The 20617-nt window shown below is 39.3% G+C and overlaps 1 protein-coding gene across 5 annotated transcripts in view; it reads left to right on the top strand.

The window, feature by feature from the left end:
• Positions 1 to 2912: 2912 nt before the first annotated feature.
• The window catches only part of kmt2cb (lysine (K)-specific methyltransferase 2Cb), a 93781-nt gene continuing 76076 nt past the window's right edge, over positions 2913 to 20617 (top strand). For 4 of the 5 annotated variants that reach the window (XM_085377320.1, XM_085377321.1, XM_085377319.1 and 1 more), the window contains exons 1-2: positions 2913 to 3660; positions 19093 to 19281. In XM_085377320.1, the coding sequence (XP_085233446.1) occupies positions 19094 to 19281 (188 nt within the window). In that variant the 5' untranslated portion in view covers positions 2913 to 3660; position 19093. The remainder of the gene's footprint in view (positions 3661 to 19092; positions 19282 to 20617) is intronic. The other variant, XM_085377322.1, reaches the window with a different exon arrangement.

The following is a 20617-nucleotide window of genomic DNA, read 5'->3' as shown; positions in this document are numbered from 1 at the left end:
ATGCTTAGGGAGTGAGAACCTGTTGATAGGTTGCGAATTTATCACAGCGCTTACACAAAGAGACAGACATCTATGAGCACTTTAGAATTACCAATTAACCTAATCCCCCTAACTGCGTGTTTTGGACTGTGGGAGGAAGCCAGATTACCTGGTGAGAACCCACAAAAACGCAGGGAGAATATTCAAACTCCACTCAGAAAGATGGAGATAAACCCTGAACTAACACCATCCCACCAGTCCTGAATAAATATATGTGTATAAGCAAAAACTCATCAGAAACCCATCATCTCTTTGTTTTACTTCCAAGGAACAAAACTTTTTTGTACATTTTCTTGAGGTCAGTCAATGTTTTCAATCACTTTCAGCCCAGAAGAATGTTATTGTTTGTTACAGCACTTAATACCCACCTATGAATTGTTCATGTATAAAAAAAGGCATCTAACTCAAGGGATGAACTAATGTAAACTTTCCAAAGAGCCAGGTATAAATTGTATATTTCCAAACTTTGTTTCTAACAGCCTGACATAAAAACACATTTTTTGTTTATTATTTTTGTTGAATCTAAGCAAAATCCTCAAAGACCAGTTGCCAAAAGGTTGGAATGTGTCTGTATGGTGTGCAGTTTGTTCTTCAAAAAATTTGAGGAAACAGAACAAGTGGAGGACAGAAGAAGAAGTGGCAGACCTAAAAACAAACAAACAAACAAACTCTGCAGCAGATAAACAGTATCTGAAATCCATATTGTTAAGAAACAAGAACAAATCCAGCATAGACCTGACAAAGGACCTGAGAGATGCATCTAATCCTGCAGTTTATCCATCTACTATTCACTGAAGCCTCAGAAATTGAAGGGTAGTTGTTAATGAACAGGGAGAGAAAAATGAGGTATGCAAAATTACACAAGAACTAGACTTAAAATGACTGGCAACATGAGTGATTAAAGCAAATTTGACATTTCTGACTCAAATTGTCAACAAATATATATGGAGGAGATCAAGAGAGAGATAAAAACAGCAAGTGTGCAGGGGATCCTGTAAAAGTTGTTAGAATAATGAATAAGAGTGCCATCAGATTTTGATAGACTGTGCAGTACCATCTGGAAAGCATGTGACTGGCAACTGCTTCTTTTTTCCCCCCTGTCCTGCAGCCAAAGGTCCATCCTGCTCAATGGTCTCAACAGACAAAAACATTATTATAAATGAGTCAATGGTGCATTTAAAAATGAAGCATCACACCATTAAAACTAGCTTCTCCTTCAGAGTGATCATTTTAGTGCTTGGAAATAAAGACTGTACTTGAAGGCAGTGCTTCACAATGTCCATATATCCATATATTGACCACTACAAACCTATCATCTGTCTTAAATTCATGTGAAATCTACTCTCCCATTTGTATTTTCCCTATATTGTAGATGTTCAGGTTAGTCCCCCCGTTCTTGTTTATATTTGCTTGATGTATTGTTAGCATTATCAGGTTCCATGCTTTTAGGTTGCCTGTTTAGCTGTCTCTTGCATATGTGATAACACACACGTATTATAATACACAACTTCTATTGTGCTGTTAGACAAATTATTCTAGATTTCTGACTCTGTAGCCCAGAGCTCACTATTGAGAGTAAACAAACTAATGAGTGATTATGTAAAGGAGAAGCCCTGGAAAACAGCTTCTGTGCTGCTTTGCATTGTCTCTGTAATTCTACTTTAAGGACGAAAACCATTCTTACAAAGCACACTCCCTCATTTGGTCTGTTGATACCAGTGATGGTGGCTTGTCTAACATGCAAATACTCTCACTGATGATCAGTGGAGTTAAGAGTTAATTACTGCAAACACAATTGCACATATCTGCGTTATACACACCACAAAAGCCTCTACAGTCATTATATTTCTCTGATTTTCCGAGTGCTTGCTTTCATTTGCCACTTAACCATTTTTTTCACTGCGCGATTTATGTGAACTATTTCGAAATGATTGCTGTCAATACTAATAATACTAATAATAATGAACACGTTAGATTAGCCAGCAGGGGGAGCTCTCAGTTTAGGAAGGAGGTGCCAAGGTTTACCATTTAAAGGAACAGGGCTGCGTTTATTTCCAATTAATTTTCTGAGGGGCTTCACTCGAAGAAAGTCTCCTAAGTTGTAGTTAAGTGAGCCTTAAAATCGAAAGCAAAATCTAACCAGAGACACAACATTCTCTGCCTCTATTATATATTATGTACAGCCGCTGAAAGCCGACCCCTGGGGGCTTTTCCGAAAGTTAACCCCTGAATGTACGGTCGGTCGGTCGGTTTGTTGAGTACCTTTATCTAACACATAATGCAACGCTTAAATCTGTATACTGGGCGTGTGTGTGTTTAGGGGGGGTGTAAAGCAGGCGTAGAGACGCCGTCGTATGGGAGCAGCTGAGGTACATTCGTACCCAGCCTAAACCACGAGCTCCGTGGCGTATTAAAGTTAATCCATTTTTGTGTATTTTCCCCCGGCTACGAGGAAGCCTTCCGACTGTTGGATTCTGTATAGCTACAGCTGGCAAAGATTTGCATGAGCTCAAGCACCAATGGTTTTTACCAGCTCCAACTCCAACTGGGTAAAAATCCAGACTCCATCTTTTCGGGCCCGCGCTAGCCATTATTTTATTTACTAAATGCTTATATCCCTCCGCAGGGTCAGAGAGTATTTTGAAGAAATTGTAAAATGGTTTATCTGTCATTTCTCATCGCGTCTTCTCAACGGTCTTTTTAAACACGCCTCACACTCGCGAAACATCCCTTTCTTGGCGAGCCCCGTCGATTCTGAAAGATTTGTGCACCGTAGTTGTGCTGTTCAGGGGGAGGAGGAGGCGGATCTAGTTTTTGAGGAGCTTGGAGAGGGGGGCTGTGCTTCGGTGCCACTTATCATTAGATATGGCCACCGTTACAGAGCACCCCGAAGCGTCATCTTCAACTTAATTTTGTGCTATTTCATAGTCATTTTGCAGCTCGGTCAGCGCGGCAGGCGAGATGTTGTTTTTGGCGAGCTAATGTTTGTTTTTACATGTCTTTTGGAGGCGGTTGTTACTGCGTGGCAGGATGACTGTGAGTCTCTCCTAAACTGGCCGCTTGGTCCCGCAGCTTGTCGCAGCTGAAGAAAATAGAACCAGTTGCCAACCCCCAGCGGTCGGCATCCAGCTTTTTTTTCCCTATTGCTTTGCGGGTCGCTACACTTTCCCCCGAGGATTCCTACTTAATGTTTGGCCCACGGAGCGTTGACTTTAGCAGCCGCTTGGATTTCGAGGTGGTTATGTTTACACGTTAATGGTAAAATTATTGGCTGTAGACTTGGGTGGCTAACACCAACTAGCTATATAAGCCGAACTCGTGCGACGACAGCTGTCATTGGAGAAAGGAAAGTGATCCCCGCAGATGCGTGCGCCAATGAAGCGGTTTTCTGTTGGATTTACATCATCCGCTTCTCCATCAAATGGGCAAAGTTGGGAATAACATTGCAGCGCTGGAATATAATGATATGCGTTGTGCATTTTTGAGAACTGCGGTGTTGCTTCATTGGAGAGAGGCTAGCTAGCTCCATTAGCTTGCTAGCTAGCTGGGTGATAAGTGCGACGTTTCATCCCCCTTATTTTGGACATGAAGAGGATAACTCTCTATTCATAGGGCTGGAAGGTAAGCTATATTTGCCTCTTCGTCTTTTTACTTCAATGTAAGCTGAGTTTGTTGGGAATTTACCTTTTCACGTAAGGCTGAGCCAACCTTATCCTTCTCCAGTCTGATGTTGGGGGTTTGTCGCCGCCTTGGCTTTCATGACTCAGACTATTCAACGGAACGGCACATTCAATTGAACATTTCGTGGGTGCTATATAAGCAAATATTAACACATTTACTGCATTATTCAGTGCAAATACACACAGCTAACGTTAGTTGGAAGCTAAAAGGGAAAAAAATCAGAACCTGGGTGGTTGTGTAACCTATCATTTTCACTTTTTGTGCATCATTGTAGTTCCCTAGAATAGTTCCGTTTCATTGAATAGACCGAGCCTTTGTGTGTGTGTTGGGCTCCCCTTTGCTTTGCACCCGGTTTGAAGCTGACTATAAGGAGGGGTAGTGTTTTTAAGGTTTCTCGACAAGTTTTCTATGAGCCATGGACATGTTTAACACTAGCACTGGGAAACAAAGGGGTGAAGCCTTTTTTAGTGTTTTGGCGTAGGCGTTAGTCGCATGTATGAGTTGGACAACTAACTGCAACCATAGGTAACCTGTTTGCTATAGGTGGCCCTCTCTTTTAAAGTTGTCTCTAAAGCCAGTCCTCCTTCGGTTGTTAACTACGATAAATGACTTCGTTTCTTTTTCCAATTTCTGTTAAATTTAGTCGACATCAACGTTACTTTTGTCTGTGGTCGACGAAGAAAAGGCGACAGAGTTGAGCACAACAAGCTAGCAGTCGTTAGCTGGATGCAGCTGCTTTGTGCCCAAGCTTCGGTCAACAAAAGCTAACGCTAGCATGTTTTTGGTTGCTCCCGTGGTGGTCGTGACTGCCTTGTAGTCACCGGATCTTAACCTCAGATGCCCCAAGTAAAGTTCTCCTCATCACCTTTGAGCGTTTGCTTGTTGTACAAAAATGCTCCTTATCCGACGACTTCTTATCATATCAGATCCTACAGTGTTTAAAGAGACAATGTCTTCAGTTTTGTTTGTTTTTTTGTTTGTTTGTTTTATCTCAGGGGTAACATTCCTAACTTGGCGTTTGTGCAGTTTTATAAAGGGTTTGTATTTCGTGTTCAGTTTTGGTGTTGGACGACTTCTTAAAGGCTGTTGAAGTCAATATAATTGATAGAAAGATGTTGAATTGCCACAGACAAGCAGCGAAAGGTGGTGTGTGTCAAAGTGAGACCTCTTCTGAGTCACTGAAAAAGCCTAACTAATAATTTAAGCCATTTTCTGACCACACTGTCTGCACATGAATAGGCATGGATGGCACTGAATTAAAAAGGTTTAACATGGCACAATTTATTATAAACACACATATTAAATCTGGAACTGCATGTATCCTCATTGACATTATTATACAGATGAGCAGTACCTGTTACTGCACATAATGGGGATTGATAAGACACAATTTTATGTTTCACTGAGCAAAACACTGTGCTTCTGCAGTTTGGAATGAGTTTGCTTTTATAACTTAGTATGTGTCACAAATGTGCACATTTTCGGTCTGTGCGATGCTTATTTAAAAAAAAAAAACAATGACCAAAAAGTGTTTGATGTTGATACTATCAGGTATGTGGTTTACCCTAGATATAAGCTGGGGTTTCAGTATACAGTTGAGTGCTTGAGCTCAGTCAAGTTTTGAGTGAGAAGAGCTAGGCTCATTTTAATGAATTATATAATCAACTGCTTCAAATCAGTCGCATCCTGCGGATGCACTCAAAATTGCGGCATCTTGGACTATAGCTGGAGATGATGGTCTTTGTTGTGCTCTGCTGCCTCGGTAAGCTCAGTGTAGTGGTACATGAATGAGCCAGTTCTTTTAAAAATAGTGCTGCAGTTTGCAGTCGTTTTCTGCAGTAGAAGGACAACTGTGGTTGTCACCTGCAGTCCAAGACAGTGGCGATGTCTTAGTAAGGACTTAAATAATATAAATAACCAGCTTTGTCATGAGCCAGCATGACAAGGAAAACTGTTGCTGATTTGGGATTGTCTGCTTGTAAATCAGTGCAAGATTCGACATAACCTGTGGACGTGTAGTCAAAGGAATATTGGGCAAGTTTATTTCCCTGGTACAGGTTCAGTTACGGTGTTTCCACCAGTCACAGTTAATCCATTAACCTCCGAGACAAATTGGCTGAAGTGAATGCTCACTAACAAGTATTTCACTTTGTTTTCTTTCTTGCAGTCATTATTTCCACATTTAGAGGATCATTAATGAAAACATATGCAAAAGACAATACTGGTGGTGCTGGATTAAAAAAAAATGACAGCTTTTCACTCACATTTGTGACTAAAGAAAGATGGATGTGGACTGTAAGGACTTAAGGTCACATGTATAAAAAAATAAATAAATAAATATATACATACACACACACACACACACACACACACTTTTTATTATTAACATTTAGCCCAAGAACCTTCAAAACTTTATCAAATGGTTGATAAAGCAGTGGAGATGACGAGCGGCATCGTCTCTGTGACATTCACACTGGGCAATAAAGACTCAATGCTGTGACCAAAGCAATCACGAAGGGGTGGAATGAGAATTTTTTTTTTTTTTTTTTTTTTTCTTTCTAGAATTGACTACAATATCACTCGTTGCTGAACTTAAGCATCGAGCAGCTTTTGTTTTTTCTTCCTTAAATTTGGCACACATTTTGTGAAGTTGCGCGCGCTCTCTCTCTCTCTCTCTCTCTCTCTCTCTCTCTCTCTCCCCCCCCATGATTCTTCTTTGTAATCCAGTGGTGGTCCTTACTTGTAAAGTAGTATTGTGAGATCCCCATAACTGATACATCGCTATTGTTGTACATTAAGGTTTCCAGCAGTATACAAGGGATTTAAAATTGGCTTATTTTTGGTTTTCACAGTCTTATTAAAATATACAGGGGTTCAGTAAAATACTCATTTCCTGTAGTGTTGTAAATGAGAAATGTTACGGTTGACACTGCAATGATGTTGTCCTTGCATACATTAAAAAAAATGAGTCACTATGTATTGTTGAACAGTTCTTAATGTGTGTGTGTGTGTGTGTGTGAAAAGAAAAAAACAACAGTCACTTAACTTTGTCCTTGTCCACATTGGCAATGAAAGCCATCAGCCATCATTGTGTGAACTTGGTTAACACAACAAGGTATTGCAATGAAGTCAGTTTTTGACAGCGTTGTGCTCACAATTCACAGTCAAGCGAAATGTCTGCAAAAGAGATTTGAAGCCTTAATAAAAATGCTTCAAGTAGAAATTGCATACAAGCTATTATACATCCTGTATAGACTGCAGTATTACTTATACGGAAGGCAAGTCTGGTCTTTGTGCCCTAAATGGGCTGGGCAGGATGAGCATCTGGAAATGGCCACTGAGAAGGTCATAGCAGTGTAATATTATTTCAGATAAACAAAGATCTGTGCCTCTCGTACAACCATGTCACTTTCAGTAATGAGAAAAAAAGACTTGTTCTGCAACACTTACTGTAGCCAGATTAATGTGTTCATAATATTCATGTACACATGTAGACCAGATCTACACAAGCATCTACCACAGCAGTGCTTATGCTGACATGGAAATTTATGAATTTCCATTAAGTCTTAGTATGCTGCTCAACTGAGAAGATTTGTGTAGAAGATGTGTGTCCAGGCAAATGCTAGTAACTGGTGATGAATTTTTAAAAAAAGAAAAAAAAACTAAAGAGTGGAGGAAGATAATAAATGCAAATGTGTTCTTATGTTGCACTAGTATCATTGAATGGTTTGAAGTGGCAGTCTCAAGTATCTTCATTTGAGTGTCTTAATTCAGTCTGGCAGTCCATCGGCTATTGACAGGATGTGCAAAACATGGCCCTCTGGCCACTGGGCATCCTTGATAACATTTTAAGCAGCTCACAACCACAAGGAAAGGATGCACTACTAAAAATTTAATTCATCCAATTTTCACATTATAGTAGAGCAGCAAAAAACAAGACCAAGGGAGCACACCCCTTATATTTCATCTCTTTTGTTCTAGTTGACATAGTAGACTACAGCTAATATCAGAATGGAACAGCCACCTCACTCATGGTTAAGAAGCTACGAACAAGAGAGAGAAATTTACAAACACCAGGGATGCAACAATATTTGGATCAGATGGATCTAAGGTTGTAAAGTGTCCAGATTAATTGACTTCTTGACTAGTAAATGATTATTACACGTGCACAGGCATATAGTTCACTAGGCTTGTACTGTAAATATGCTCAGCTACTAAAACTGGGATATCTTTTTCGGTAATATGATTATGCTCAAGGTGCAAGGGATTGGTGGCATTACTTTTGATCCACAACAGTTTTTCTTTTTGGTTTATGTTGTATTTACTAACACATAAAATGTGTCCAGACAATGGACATGGTGCTGTTATTTGGTACACACTGCTCAAGTTGTCCATCTGCTCTGTATTTCAATTTTCCGTACTGCACACTGGACTGGAGTTAAGTGAGAACACACTAGGTAGTATGTTTTAAAGAGAACCGTGCATAATAACGAAGTATTAACAGAATTTAATAAAAAATTAAATGACAGACATGGTCAAGATTATATGGATTAGAGGTTCTAAATGTTGGTTTTGTTGAATTGCCCAGCCACACATCAGTGTGATCCTTAGATAAGTGATGATCTTTGCAGCTGATATTTTAATTTTTATTCTTGCTTATGTTCTGTGTTTACTCTCATGCTGCTGCTGCTGCTGCAGTACATGAGTTGCTAGCAGTGTAGCTAATGTATCATAGGAGACACTTAAGAGCCGAAGGTGATCAGTTGGACCACTGCACCACCAGCAGCTTTTCTTTGTATATTTGGAATACTTTTTGGCCTAATTATCTATTGTACTCAAGCGAGTTGACGCATCTCATGAGTTCAGAACACGCCAGTGTTGGCTCCTCTCTTTTGCTGTATATTCAGTGTAATGGTTCTTACATGTATGGTAACACAATGTTTTATCATTAACTCCATTAATATTATTTCAGCACCACTTCACAGGCAACGTATTGGAAAGAAGAACTTAAAGTGCGAAAAAAGAAACTAGCGTGACTGTTAATGGCCATAGTGCACTGTAATGATTTTCACACTGAACTGAAGTGAAACTAATGCAAATAAATTTGGTGAATATTTTAAATGAATAAAGAGAAAATAAATTGGATGTTGGACCTGTCCTTTATTATTTTACCAATAAATACAAATGCAATAAAACTCTATTCTTGAATGTATTTTTTTCATATTTTGTTGCAGCATTTACTTTTGCTTGATGTTGGCTTACACATTAAAGGACTTCAACTTATAAATTTAGCACTTGTACTCTATATGGGCAGAAATCTGAAGTCAACCTGTCAGAAATTGAAAAAGTTATCTCAGTAGAGCAGGGCGATATGACCAAAAATATTTATCACGATATACGTTTGAAAATTTGCGATAACGATATAATTGACACTAGGCAAAATACTTTACAACTCCACAACTTTATTAGTGCAAAGAAACCCAAAAAACATCAATGTATTTTCACACTGGGGACCAGGAGGCATACAGTGCTGCCAGGGCCAACCTGAGAAGAGGCATCAAGACTGCCAAGCAGCAGCACAGGAGGCGTATCGAGGCCAGGTTTGAGAACAACACAAACCCAAGGCAGGTCTGGGAGGGCATCAGGGCTATCACGGACTACAAAAGAAGAACACCATCACCCTCAGCCGACAGTTCTACTCTGGCTGAGGATCTAAATCTCTTTTATGCCCGTTTTGATAGGGAGAACACCGACCCTGTCCTGTCCCCTCTCCCCTCAACCGATCCTGCTCCAGTCCTGAGCACTCATGAGCTGAGGCGTGTGTTCCGGAGCATTAACACCAGGAAGGCGGCCGGGCCAGATGGAGTGCTGGGCCGGGTGCTAAAAGACTGTGCTGCGGACCTGGCGGACGTCTTCACCTCTATATATAACACCTCGTTGTCCTGTTCACTGGTACCATCCTGTTTCAAAGCAGCAACCATCGTTCCCATCCCAAAACAGTCAAATGTCACATGTCTGAACGATTTCAGACCTGTGGCACTCACCCCCATTCCCGCCAAATGCCTGGAGAGACTGGTCATTAAACACATCAGAGCTGCTTTTCCACCATCCCTGGACTCGCACCAGTTTGCATACAGGGAGAACCGGTCAACCGAGGATGCGATCGCCACAGTGCTGCACACATTACTGAAGCACTTGGAACACAGGAACACCTATGCACGGCTCCTCTTTGTAGACTACAGCTCGGCTTTTAATACCATCCGGCCATACAAACTCCGTCCCAAACTCCACCAACTGGGACTTAACTCCTCTCTGTGCAACTGGATTGTGGACTTCCTCACTAACCGTAGACAGAGTGTCAGAGTGGGTAAGAACACCTCTTCCACCCTTGTGGTCAACACCGGTGCCCCTCAGGGGTGTGTTCTGAGCCCTCTGCTATACACTCTCTTCACCCATGACTGTATTTCCTCCTGCGCGTCCAATCTCATTGTTAAGTTTGCAGATGACACTACAGTGCTCGGACTTATATCCAACGATGATGAGACAAACTATAGGACAGAGGTGCAACAACTAGAGTCATGGTGCCACGACAATAACTTGGTCTTAAACACCAAAAAGACCAAGGGGATCATTGTAGATTTCCGGAAGAGGGGTCATAACAACCATCTGCCTCTCTTCATTGGCAGTGAGGCGGTGGAGAGGGTGAGCAGTTTTAAATTCTTGGTGGTAACTGTGACTGAGGACCTGTCCTGGGGCAACCATATCACCTCAGTTGCACGGAAGGCCCAACAGCGCCTCTACTACCTGAGGAGACTGCGGAGCGCACACATTCCCAGATCTCTGATGTTGAACTTCTACAACTGTGCCATCAGCAGCGTTCTGACGTATGGATTTCTAGTGTGGTTCCCCAGCTGCACCAAGGCCGATCAGCAAGCACTCCAGCGGGTGGTGAAAGAAGCTGGCAGAATTATTGGAACAAGTCTGCCAGAGATCAGTAATATCTTCCCCACTCGCTGTCTGAGGAGGGTGCACAGTATCCTGCGGGACCAACATCACCCTGCGCGCCACCTTTTCCATCTGCTGCCCTCAGGGAGAAGGTACAGGTCTATACAGGCCAGAACATCCAGACTGGCCAACAGCCTGTATCCACAGGCTGTGAGGCTCCTGAACTCTCTGCCCCCCTCTCACGGACAATAACCATATCCAACTTCTTAATAGCAATGAACTGGTCTGCATTGGTGCATCATATCTTTATTCTCTTCCCCCTCCTGCCCCCCCCCCCCCTCTTTCTTAAATAGATAACTATCATATCTGATATCATATCTCACAGTACAATAATATTGAATGGGTTGCATTGTTGTATTTTGTCATGTTTCTCAGGTCTTTGTCTGAATTTCTACGAACATTATTGCTAAGGATTGTCTTATTGCATTGGAGTCACACTGGGTTAAATATGTACACTTGGGTTTTAAGGGGTATTTATTATTTTCTTCTTTTTTTGGGTTGTATGGAAGCCCCAAACGCAATTTCATTGTTCTTGACAATGACAATAAATAAATACTACTACTACTACTACTTCTACTTAAACAAGCAGTTGCTTGTTTTTTTTTTTGTTTTTTTTTGTTTTTTTTTTAATGTGCATTAAAGTTATATAAAAATGTAACAGTGCAAATGCAAATTCCATGCTGACAGTTTAACCAAAAGCATTTCCAGTGGAAATTGGCCAACATATCCTGAGCATAACCATGTATAATATCCACAAAACTTCAAAAGAGGTTATATACACACACACACACTCACTCACTCACTCACTCACTCACTCACTCACTCACTCTACGGTAATATTATGTTGAAGCACAGTACGTATCACTCCGCGAGGCTCTTGCGTACGGTAGCCGTAATGCTTTGACAATCCATCAAGTGGTGCGGGTTTATAGCTTAGCAAAGTCGTACTAAAACATTTAACAGATTTTCGAGCGCCGTGTACCACGTAAAATCGTTTCGAGGTCAGTAAACGCAAACAGAAACCATACATAAGGCACAGGGGATTATAAGGGGCACTGTCGATTTTCAGAAAAATCAAAGGATTGATTTTTAAGTGTGCCGTATTTAAAAAACAAAAACAAAAAACAAAACACAGCAATAACGACGGCCCGCTAGCATACCAAAAATAGTGATTTGTTGTGTATCTGACGGACGAAAGCCAAACCAGTGCCACACCACTGAAGTTGCAGCATTTTTACAAACCAATTCTGATTCATCTGTTTCATTCAACGTTCCGCTTTCGCCCTTCTCATTCTCCATCACCGCCATGCTTTTTTAAATAAATTAATACATTTTTCATGTGCCCTTATATAATATTCTGGCTCCTTAAAATGTCAGTCACTAAAAAACTAAGATATGCTGGGCTATTTTCTGATGGCTTAACCTCTGGAAACATCAGCCAGTGTCTTAGGGGTTCCAGTGTAGCGGGGGGGGTGTCATAATTGATTTCCACCAGTGAGTATTTAATTGAGCACTGTCAGTACAATTTATTGTAGTAGTAGTAGTAGTAGTAAACAGATCTGAACTAACATCACTCTGATGGATGCATCAGGGGACAACCTGAGGTGCAGTATCTTGTCCAAGGATTCTTCGATATGCAGACTGGAGTAACCGGGGAATCGAGCCACAAACCTGATTGGTAGACGACCTGACACAGCTTCTCCGAACTATAAAGTGGCATTTAAAACACTTGTCATAACATATTGGCCGAAGCTCTTTGGCCAATGCATTTTATTTGCTTTCCACATTGATATCACCACATGAAAGCAAAATGTGATTAGTCAGTATTGGAGTAGCTGTGGCTCAGGCCATAGAGCATTTTTTTGTACCGTGTTTTTCACACTATATTGCGCACTTAAAATCCTTTAATTTTCTCAAAAATCGACAGTGCGCCCTATAATCCGGTGCGCCTTATGTATGAATTCTGGTTGTGCTTACTGACCTCGAACCGATTTTATGTGGTACATGGCACTCAAAATCTGTCAAAAGGTTTTAGTACGACTTTGGTAAGCTACAAAGCCGCACTGCTTAATGGAGTAATCTGAGTCCAAAACTCCGTCCGCTTCAGGTTCCAAAGTCAAATGAACACTGCGGCATCACAGTGTTAAAAACAGTCTAAATTCGTTCATCTTTAATAAAATGATAAATGTTCTGACTGAGAGATTTCTGAAAAACTTAAAACATACAGCTCTGCTATCACGACAGAAAACTAAACAGCAGTGACTTTTCTTAGGGTTACTGAAGTTGGACGAGCTGGTATATAATGATGTGCAACGTGATCGCTAGGGACACAGCTATGTTAGCATAACATAAACGCAATGAAGCTGGAGAATGAATGCTAACTTTTTTCCACTCGATAAAAGTTAATGCAAGGGTTCGCGATGGTTAGGGACAAATGCAATTGCATGACAGGATGTTGTTAACGGACCAACCTTCAGTCAGGAGAACAACTGAGATGATCCATCCACAATACAAGATTTGTAATTAATATACTGCAAGAACATGGGAATAGAGCAGCTGTGAGAGAATTGAACATTAATGAATCAATGGTACGGAAGTGGAGGACGCAAGAAAAATGAGTTGAGTGAAGTTTGAGTTATCTGACTGTTTTGTTTCGCTTAAGGTGCACCGGATTATAAGGCGCATTATGTATGAAAACAGACCCGTTCATCGACAGTGCACCTTATAATCTGGTGCGGATTATGGTCCGAAAAATATGGTACAAATCAGAAGGTTAGTACTTCAGTCCCAGACTCCTCTAGTCCACATGTTGAGGACGATGGTATTGAATTGCCTCTGATGTAGCCAACAGAGTTTGTGTGTGCGTGTAGATGCAATGATTTGAGTAATACGCACACAGAGAAGAACAAAGAGGCGGAGCTGTTACTTTGAAGCTGCTCCATCCATGGCTGTTTGTTTTAACCTAGTCTGACAGCATGTTAAAACTACACAGCTTGATGTCAGCTGTCCTATTTTACATGGAAGACATACGTGCAACAAACAGTGCTGAGTCTAATGGGGTGCATGGGGTTTACCAGGCCATAAGGCTTTTGTAACATTTTCAGATTTAACGTGAAATAAAATATTGTATTAATGAAATTGATTTAATATTTCAAAATGTGAAAATAAAAGCTTTTTTTTCACAAGCCAATAAAAATGTACATGGATCAGTGAAACTCGGAGCCACTGACCTGGGGGTTGTTAGGTTGTTATTAATATGACTTAATGACTACACCATCATAACGTTTGTTTGTTTGTTTTTTTTTTTTTAACAGATGTTGATTGAAGTTAAACTTCAAAACATTGCAATTACTAAAATGGAAACAAATGAGCAGTTCAAAACCTGTGGGTTTTTTTCAATAATTATTATTGCTCATTAATAAGAAAAAAAGTATTTTCCTAATTCTTTCTAATTAATCAATGAATTAATCAATAGATTACTCAATTACTAAAACAATCAAATGCTGCAGCTCTAGTATAAAGAGGTTAAAGCTATTGAACAAAGCTATATGAGTGTGTGTACAGGGGTGAATGTGGTTTGTATTTAAGAGTGCTGAGAGTAGAAAAGGCATCTATAACTTGGACTACTTTGATTACAGATGGAAATGCGAAACTTGATATCTAAATATTTCAGAGTCAGCCTGTTTTTTTGTTTTTTTATAATTGCATGCCAATAGATCTTTTCTTTAATTTAGCAGCACTGAGCAGATATATATCTGCCACATTGTCCTGTATGTGCCAATGTGGAAACAATTTTTACAATTTTTACAATATATATATTTTTTTATATATATAATCAGGGCTGGCTACCTTTCATGTTTGAATTGATACAAGTACTTGGAATTTGGTACCCCTAACAAATGGTGCCTTTTTTAGTGCTTGTTTTAAAACAAATTCAAATTCTTCTCTTATAAAATAATTCCATAATTATTGGCTGAAACTTTTTTTTTTATTGATAAGATTGTACACTCTACACTGTTGCCAGCTGCCTCGGTTAGTTTTACGACAGTGTTCCTGTTACAGTGTTTGCATATAATATTAAATGGTAATATTGGCCTACTGTTAGTTATGGTCAGAAATCAAGATTTTGGACATACTGTAATGTGTTTACTGTAAATAGCATGCTGATGAAAAATTTCAGTGCAGCCAGTGAAAGTGACAAACAATGCAAGAGGGGAAAAAGCCTGATTACCTGATTAAAAGAGATATTGACAGCTTAAACTTTGCCCATCATTCCAGGGTTCGTAGTTAGCTGCAGGTCCTTTGTTGAATTTGCTTTCCGGCTGTCAAATATAACACACTCTTCAGCTTTTAGATGTATTTTGTGTTTGACCAGGTATTTTCTCAGACTAGAAGTGTCGCCATAACCAGCTTTGCAGTGTGTGCTACAGATGTTGTGCAGTTGAGTTTTAAAAAGTGTAACCACGGCTGAGACTGCTTCTAACTCCCCACCGCCATTGTCCTGTCCGGTGTCGATTCTTCACATGTCACAGGACTGATGTCATGCACCCTCGCTCTCTTTCTTCTTTTAACCCAGTTATGCTCCGGTGCCAAAATTTACACTGATTTAGTGTGAATCAATACTCAGTAGAGCTGATAAAACTTGGTTGGTACCCTAACAAGTAGTAAGCTGAAAAATATTTTAGAGTGTATATATAAGAATGGTGTTGTCACAGAGTTGTTAGGCTGAATGGCTGTGACACCATTGTTTACAAACTCTCCAATGTCTATAGCATATATAGCAGGGTGTACATCATAGCTTTAGACTGAAGTGTTTGTTTTTTAATTATTTATATTTTAATTAAAAGTTGCTCACAAGTTTTTAAAGTACATTGCTTTAATACGTTATTGACTATTTGTTTTCTTTTTAAGTATAAACAAGTGTGTAGAAAACTGCAGAAAGACATATCTTTTGCTAAACGTCTCCACTATTTTAACCATAACGCATGAGAGGTGTTGACATTTTTGATCTGCCACTTCTAAATGCATCTTCCTGTGATCAGCTATATTAATCCTCCATGCATCTATTATTATTATTATTATTATTATTATTATTATTATTAAAAATAAAAACATTTAAATAAAACAGCTACTCTGGGACTTTTATTCTTTTAGATGCTGACAGTCAACCCAGTATTTTTGTTCCAGCTGTACAGTTTTTCTTATGAACTGGTTTTAAAATTTACCAGAAACATCAGGTTTGCAGGAATCTGAGCATGGTTATAAATGGTCTAGCAAAGCTTAAATTCATTTATTTCTAGTCTTACTAGAATTGTAGTCCATTTACCACTACAATCCTGCCATCTCAAAATTACTTTGTATTGTTAAATACAAGTAAAGGGCAGTATTCCCATTGTTTACCATTGAGTGCTTTGTAGTGGCTTTTCCTTCAGTGTGTGGGTTGCAGAGAATAGAAAATGTGAACTGGCTGTATGTGGAGTGATTACAGATGGCTTTGAGTAAGAAGTAGAAATCCTACTGCACTGTACTTACAGTAGTCAAAAGCTAACAAACAATTTTTTGCTCAGCATTGAATTTTTTGATTTTCTCTAAACCCCTAGTTTGCTTCTACCAAAAAACTGTAATCTTGGTGTGTTTGAGATGTCTCTGGTCAGATAAGCCACCTCAAAAATGCTTAAAACCAATTATTTGAAATTATGTAATCAAAAGTCCTAACATGAATTCAGTTCATTTTTTAAAAATTGATTTGGACACAGTAAGGTACAGTGACAACACTAAAGCAGTGTTATTAAATGCTACTGAAGATTGAAAGACAACATCAGGCTTCTACGGCTAGATGGGTGTTATAGATTGGAGACATATCCTCACTGGTTGTGTCTTTTTAAGTTTTTTTTTAAAAGGTTTTAACTGTGTTAAAACAGATCTGCAAATATACAAGAAGTTTCTGGAAAATGAAAATGCCCAAGAGCATTCATCATTCATCATCATTCATTGTTTTTAAATGGAAGTTTGGGAACACCAACCAGAACTGAAGCACCTATCAGGTCTTTATATCAGGATGGGTAGACTGAAGCTGTGCCTTGTAGTTTTTTTAATGTAGTTTTGCATGGTGTACATACCGGAAGGATACTGCAATACTCTGCTGTTTCTAAAAACACAAATTTATGACTAATACCAGTGTTTGAGAAATGACAGTGTTCCAAAGAAAGTTGTAATTTCTGCATTTTATGTGCAACAGCGGCGCAGTGTTTTCCTGAGCGCACTACTTCATTTCCCTGCAGGCATAGTGGGCGGGCTAATGCTGCAGCTATCACAAAACAAGACACACAGTTCCCAAAACAAGTTTCTTGCATACTGTTTACAGCTAGCCAACAAAGTGAATGCATAGGATACACTGAGTAGTAGATGGCAGTTGGGGTAAGCTCACAAACATCTCTGTGAAAGTTTTTTTTTTTTGGGGGGGGGTTCTTTAAAAATTGAGATGGACCAAAGAAGCCAGCTTTACATTCGTCACCTTTTCCCCCCCTAAAGGATTCAAAAAGAAGAGGGAATATGATAACTATTGCATGTTGTACATGAGTCAAATAAAATTATTATAAGCTAAATCTTCACCATTAAAGTTTGGCGAGCTTATTGGCTAAGGTCAGTGGCAACTGTTTGGTTTCTCTTTTGGCTAAATGGTGAATGAAGCAACCATGTATACAAATCGGGTGTTCGCAGGTATTCAGGTCAAAACAAAAGTTGTAAATTATCAATTTGTGTTCAATACGTTCTGTTAATGGTTAGCATGTCAGTTTCTTTTACACTATTGTATGTTGTTAACTTTCCCGTGTGTGCTTTTTTTTTTTTCTTCCCCTTTTTGCTCTTGCCTTTCTGTACTCTTCTATCCCCTCTATCCCCCACCAATCACAGCAGATCCCTGAGCCTGTTTTTTGGAGGTCTCTTCTTGTTAAAAGGAAGCTCTTCCTTCCCACTTGTTACCAAGCATGTGCACTGATTCATTGGGTGGGGGGGTTCCTCTAATATATTAGGGTCTTGGGTCTTCACCTTGCCATGTAGAGCACTTTGAGGCAGCTTTAGATGGGAGTTGGCGCTGTATATAAAAGTGAATTGTCAGACATGCTCTTGTTTATGAAAAAGAGAACAGAATCTAAAAATAGCAAATAATCTAGAGTTGCCTGTAAAAACAACAAAGTACGTGATTTCCTCTCTCATTTTCAGCCATAAATGAGTATACATACTTCTTTAATTAGTAGTTTACATATCAAAACAGTTACAAAACACAATAATGAAAACAAAAGCAAAGATGATGCATTTTCACAGAATTTGTAAAGAGGACAGGAATGGTGTTTATGTAGGAAAAAAACCCAAAAGAACTCAATTCTAAGTATTTGGTCTATGTTGAGATTGCAATTATTAAACACAATTTCTACCATTTAGTAATTTAACTGAAGGGGGGGGGGGGGGTGTCAAGATATTGAGGGTTTTTTGGGGGGATTTTTTAAGACAAAATTGTGATAACACTTGGGGGGTTAGTTGCACAGTCTTATTGGTAGAGACCTCCAAGTATAACAGAGCAGCCATTTTTCCACAGGAAGCCACTTACAGCACACTTATTCAAACTGCCCCAAAATAATCAAATGCTAGCAAATTAATTTGATAAAATCACAAAGAAGTAAAATGAAGTAAGCAGTTATCCACAAAGTATGTTGTCAAATAGATTAATTTCAATAGGTGCGTGTGAGCAGGAAACACTGAAATTAGTGCTGTTTATAATAAGGCAAGACAGATTTTGCACTCACTATTTCAAACTTAAATTTCTCTAAAAGTACGAATGTGTTACCTACACATCATCAGCACACTTTTTTCCTTTATCAGTACCAGGAAAAAAGTGTGCTGATGATGCGGGCCAAATGTAATTAGGCTGGCCCACGGGCCAGAGTTTGACACCTATGAAATACAGGATCTCTGGAGAGACTTGAATATAACTATGTGCATCAAAACCTAGGTGTGCTGAGCATGTATCATTCCTAAGTAGACTTTGAGTTTAATATTGCTACCAGGGTCTGATTTTCAATAACATATCAGAGTAGTTGTATATGAAAAGATGAAATCAATTTAATTGTCTGAACAAAATGCAGAAAATTTCAAAGGCGACAAAAGCTTTCTGACTACGCTGTTTGAGTTTACAGATAAATCAAAAATTATTCAAAAAACATGGACTTCCATGTTTATCAGTTAAAAATAGCGTCTTAGACATGTACTAAATTAAAACCTGTTAATATAAATTCAGATTAGGTGCAAATCAGCATCCGTTTTGCTTTTTTCCAAACATTGCTTACCTCGTCTTTCTTAACGGTTTTTCAGAATGTCATCAGAGGATAAGACTGTGGAGCCCTCTGACCAGGGACCCTCACCGCCATCAAGCAGTGTAGGGGCCACGTCCACAGGAAGTCCTGCCCACGCAGACAAGCGACCACGTGGCAGGCCGCGCAAGGATGCTGCTGCCCTCCTACCCCAGGCACCACCCTTATCCACGTCTAAGAACAGAAAAAAGTAGGTTTTTACCTTTGACATTCAAATCAGTTTGTATTTTTAAAGCTCAGGGAATTACTTATTCTTGCTGAATTGGTTAGCATTGCTAGTGCAGTAACTTTATGTAATACTTTTTGTAAGCAGTGGTCTGGTGCCGGACCCCCTCTATAAAATGCTTAGGTTTAGACTTTAAATTAGTCTTGAAATTTTTCTTGACATTGGATTTGTAAGATGTGCGGAGCCAAAAGAAGAAGAAGTGTGAATCCCATATTCTTTTCAAACTTTATATATTTTAAATATCTGATATTACCTGCTTCACCATTTCCCCTTAGTGACAGCGCAGGTGAGGTTTTAGAGACATACCCATATGTCTCTCATATTGGATTTTCTTAATTATCGTCCTCTTAAATCCAGAATCTAATTTAAGATCCTTCTCGTCGCATTTAAGCTTTTAAATAATCAGGCCCCATCTTATCTCTAAGACCTCATAGTACCATATCACCCCATTAGACCACTTTGCTCTCAGACTGTGGGCTTACTTGTTGTACCCAGGATATTTTAAAGTAGATTGGGAGGCCTCTCTTCTGTGGAACCAGCTCCCAGTTTGGATTCTGGAGATAGATACCCTCTCTACTTTTTAAGATTACGTTTAAAACTGTTTGATCTTATAGATAAGGCTGGATCGTGTAACCCTGAACCCTCTTAGTTACGTTGCAATCGGTCTAGGCTGCTTCCTTTAATGCACTGAGCGCTTCTTCTTCATTCACTTTTTCCCCTCTCACTGTGTTTATACACCACTCTGTATTTAATCATTAGTTTTGTGGATTTTTTTAAAAATTTTTTTTATTTCTGTCTCTTTTCCATTAATGTGTTTTTTTTGTGCTGTCTTCCTCCTCTTACCCTAACTGGTTGCATAGATAGCTGCCTGTCCCTAAGCCTGCTTTTTTTTTTTTTTTTTTTAAAGTTTCATCCTGCTAAAAGGGTTTTTTTCCTTTCCACTGTCACCAAGCACTTTTTCTCATGCAGTCATCTGAATTTGTAATTTTGTCTGTGTTATTGTAAGGTCTTTACCTAACAAAATAAAACACCTTGATGCTTTATGTGATTCAGCACTATATAAATAAAATTGAATAGGGAATTACTTAATTCTTGCTGAATTGGTTATTCTTGCTGAATGCGATCACAGCAATGATTAAGGGTGTTGAACCTGGGCAACATTTAATATTTGGCCAAAAATAAGCCTTGGGAATTTGTTGCTGTTGCAATGGGCACAGTGGAGTAGATCTGCAATGTTCACCACAACCGAGAATTGATACGCGTAAATGATTACAAATACATGGTTTTCTTCTTAAACTAT

The sequence above is a fragment of the Diplotaxodon limnothrissa genome, linkage group LG18, assembly GCF_057381915.1.
Source record: "Diplotaxodon limnothrissa isolate DT_005_m linkage group LG18, D_limnothrissa_male_GT1.1, whole genome shotgun sequence".
Lineage (NCBI taxonomy): Eukaryota > Metazoa > Chordata > Actinopteri > Cichliformes > Cichlidae > Diplotaxodon > Diplotaxodon limnothrissa.
Note: the sequence above shows the minus strand (reverse complement) of the source record. Positions and strands in the feature narration are given on the sequence as shown.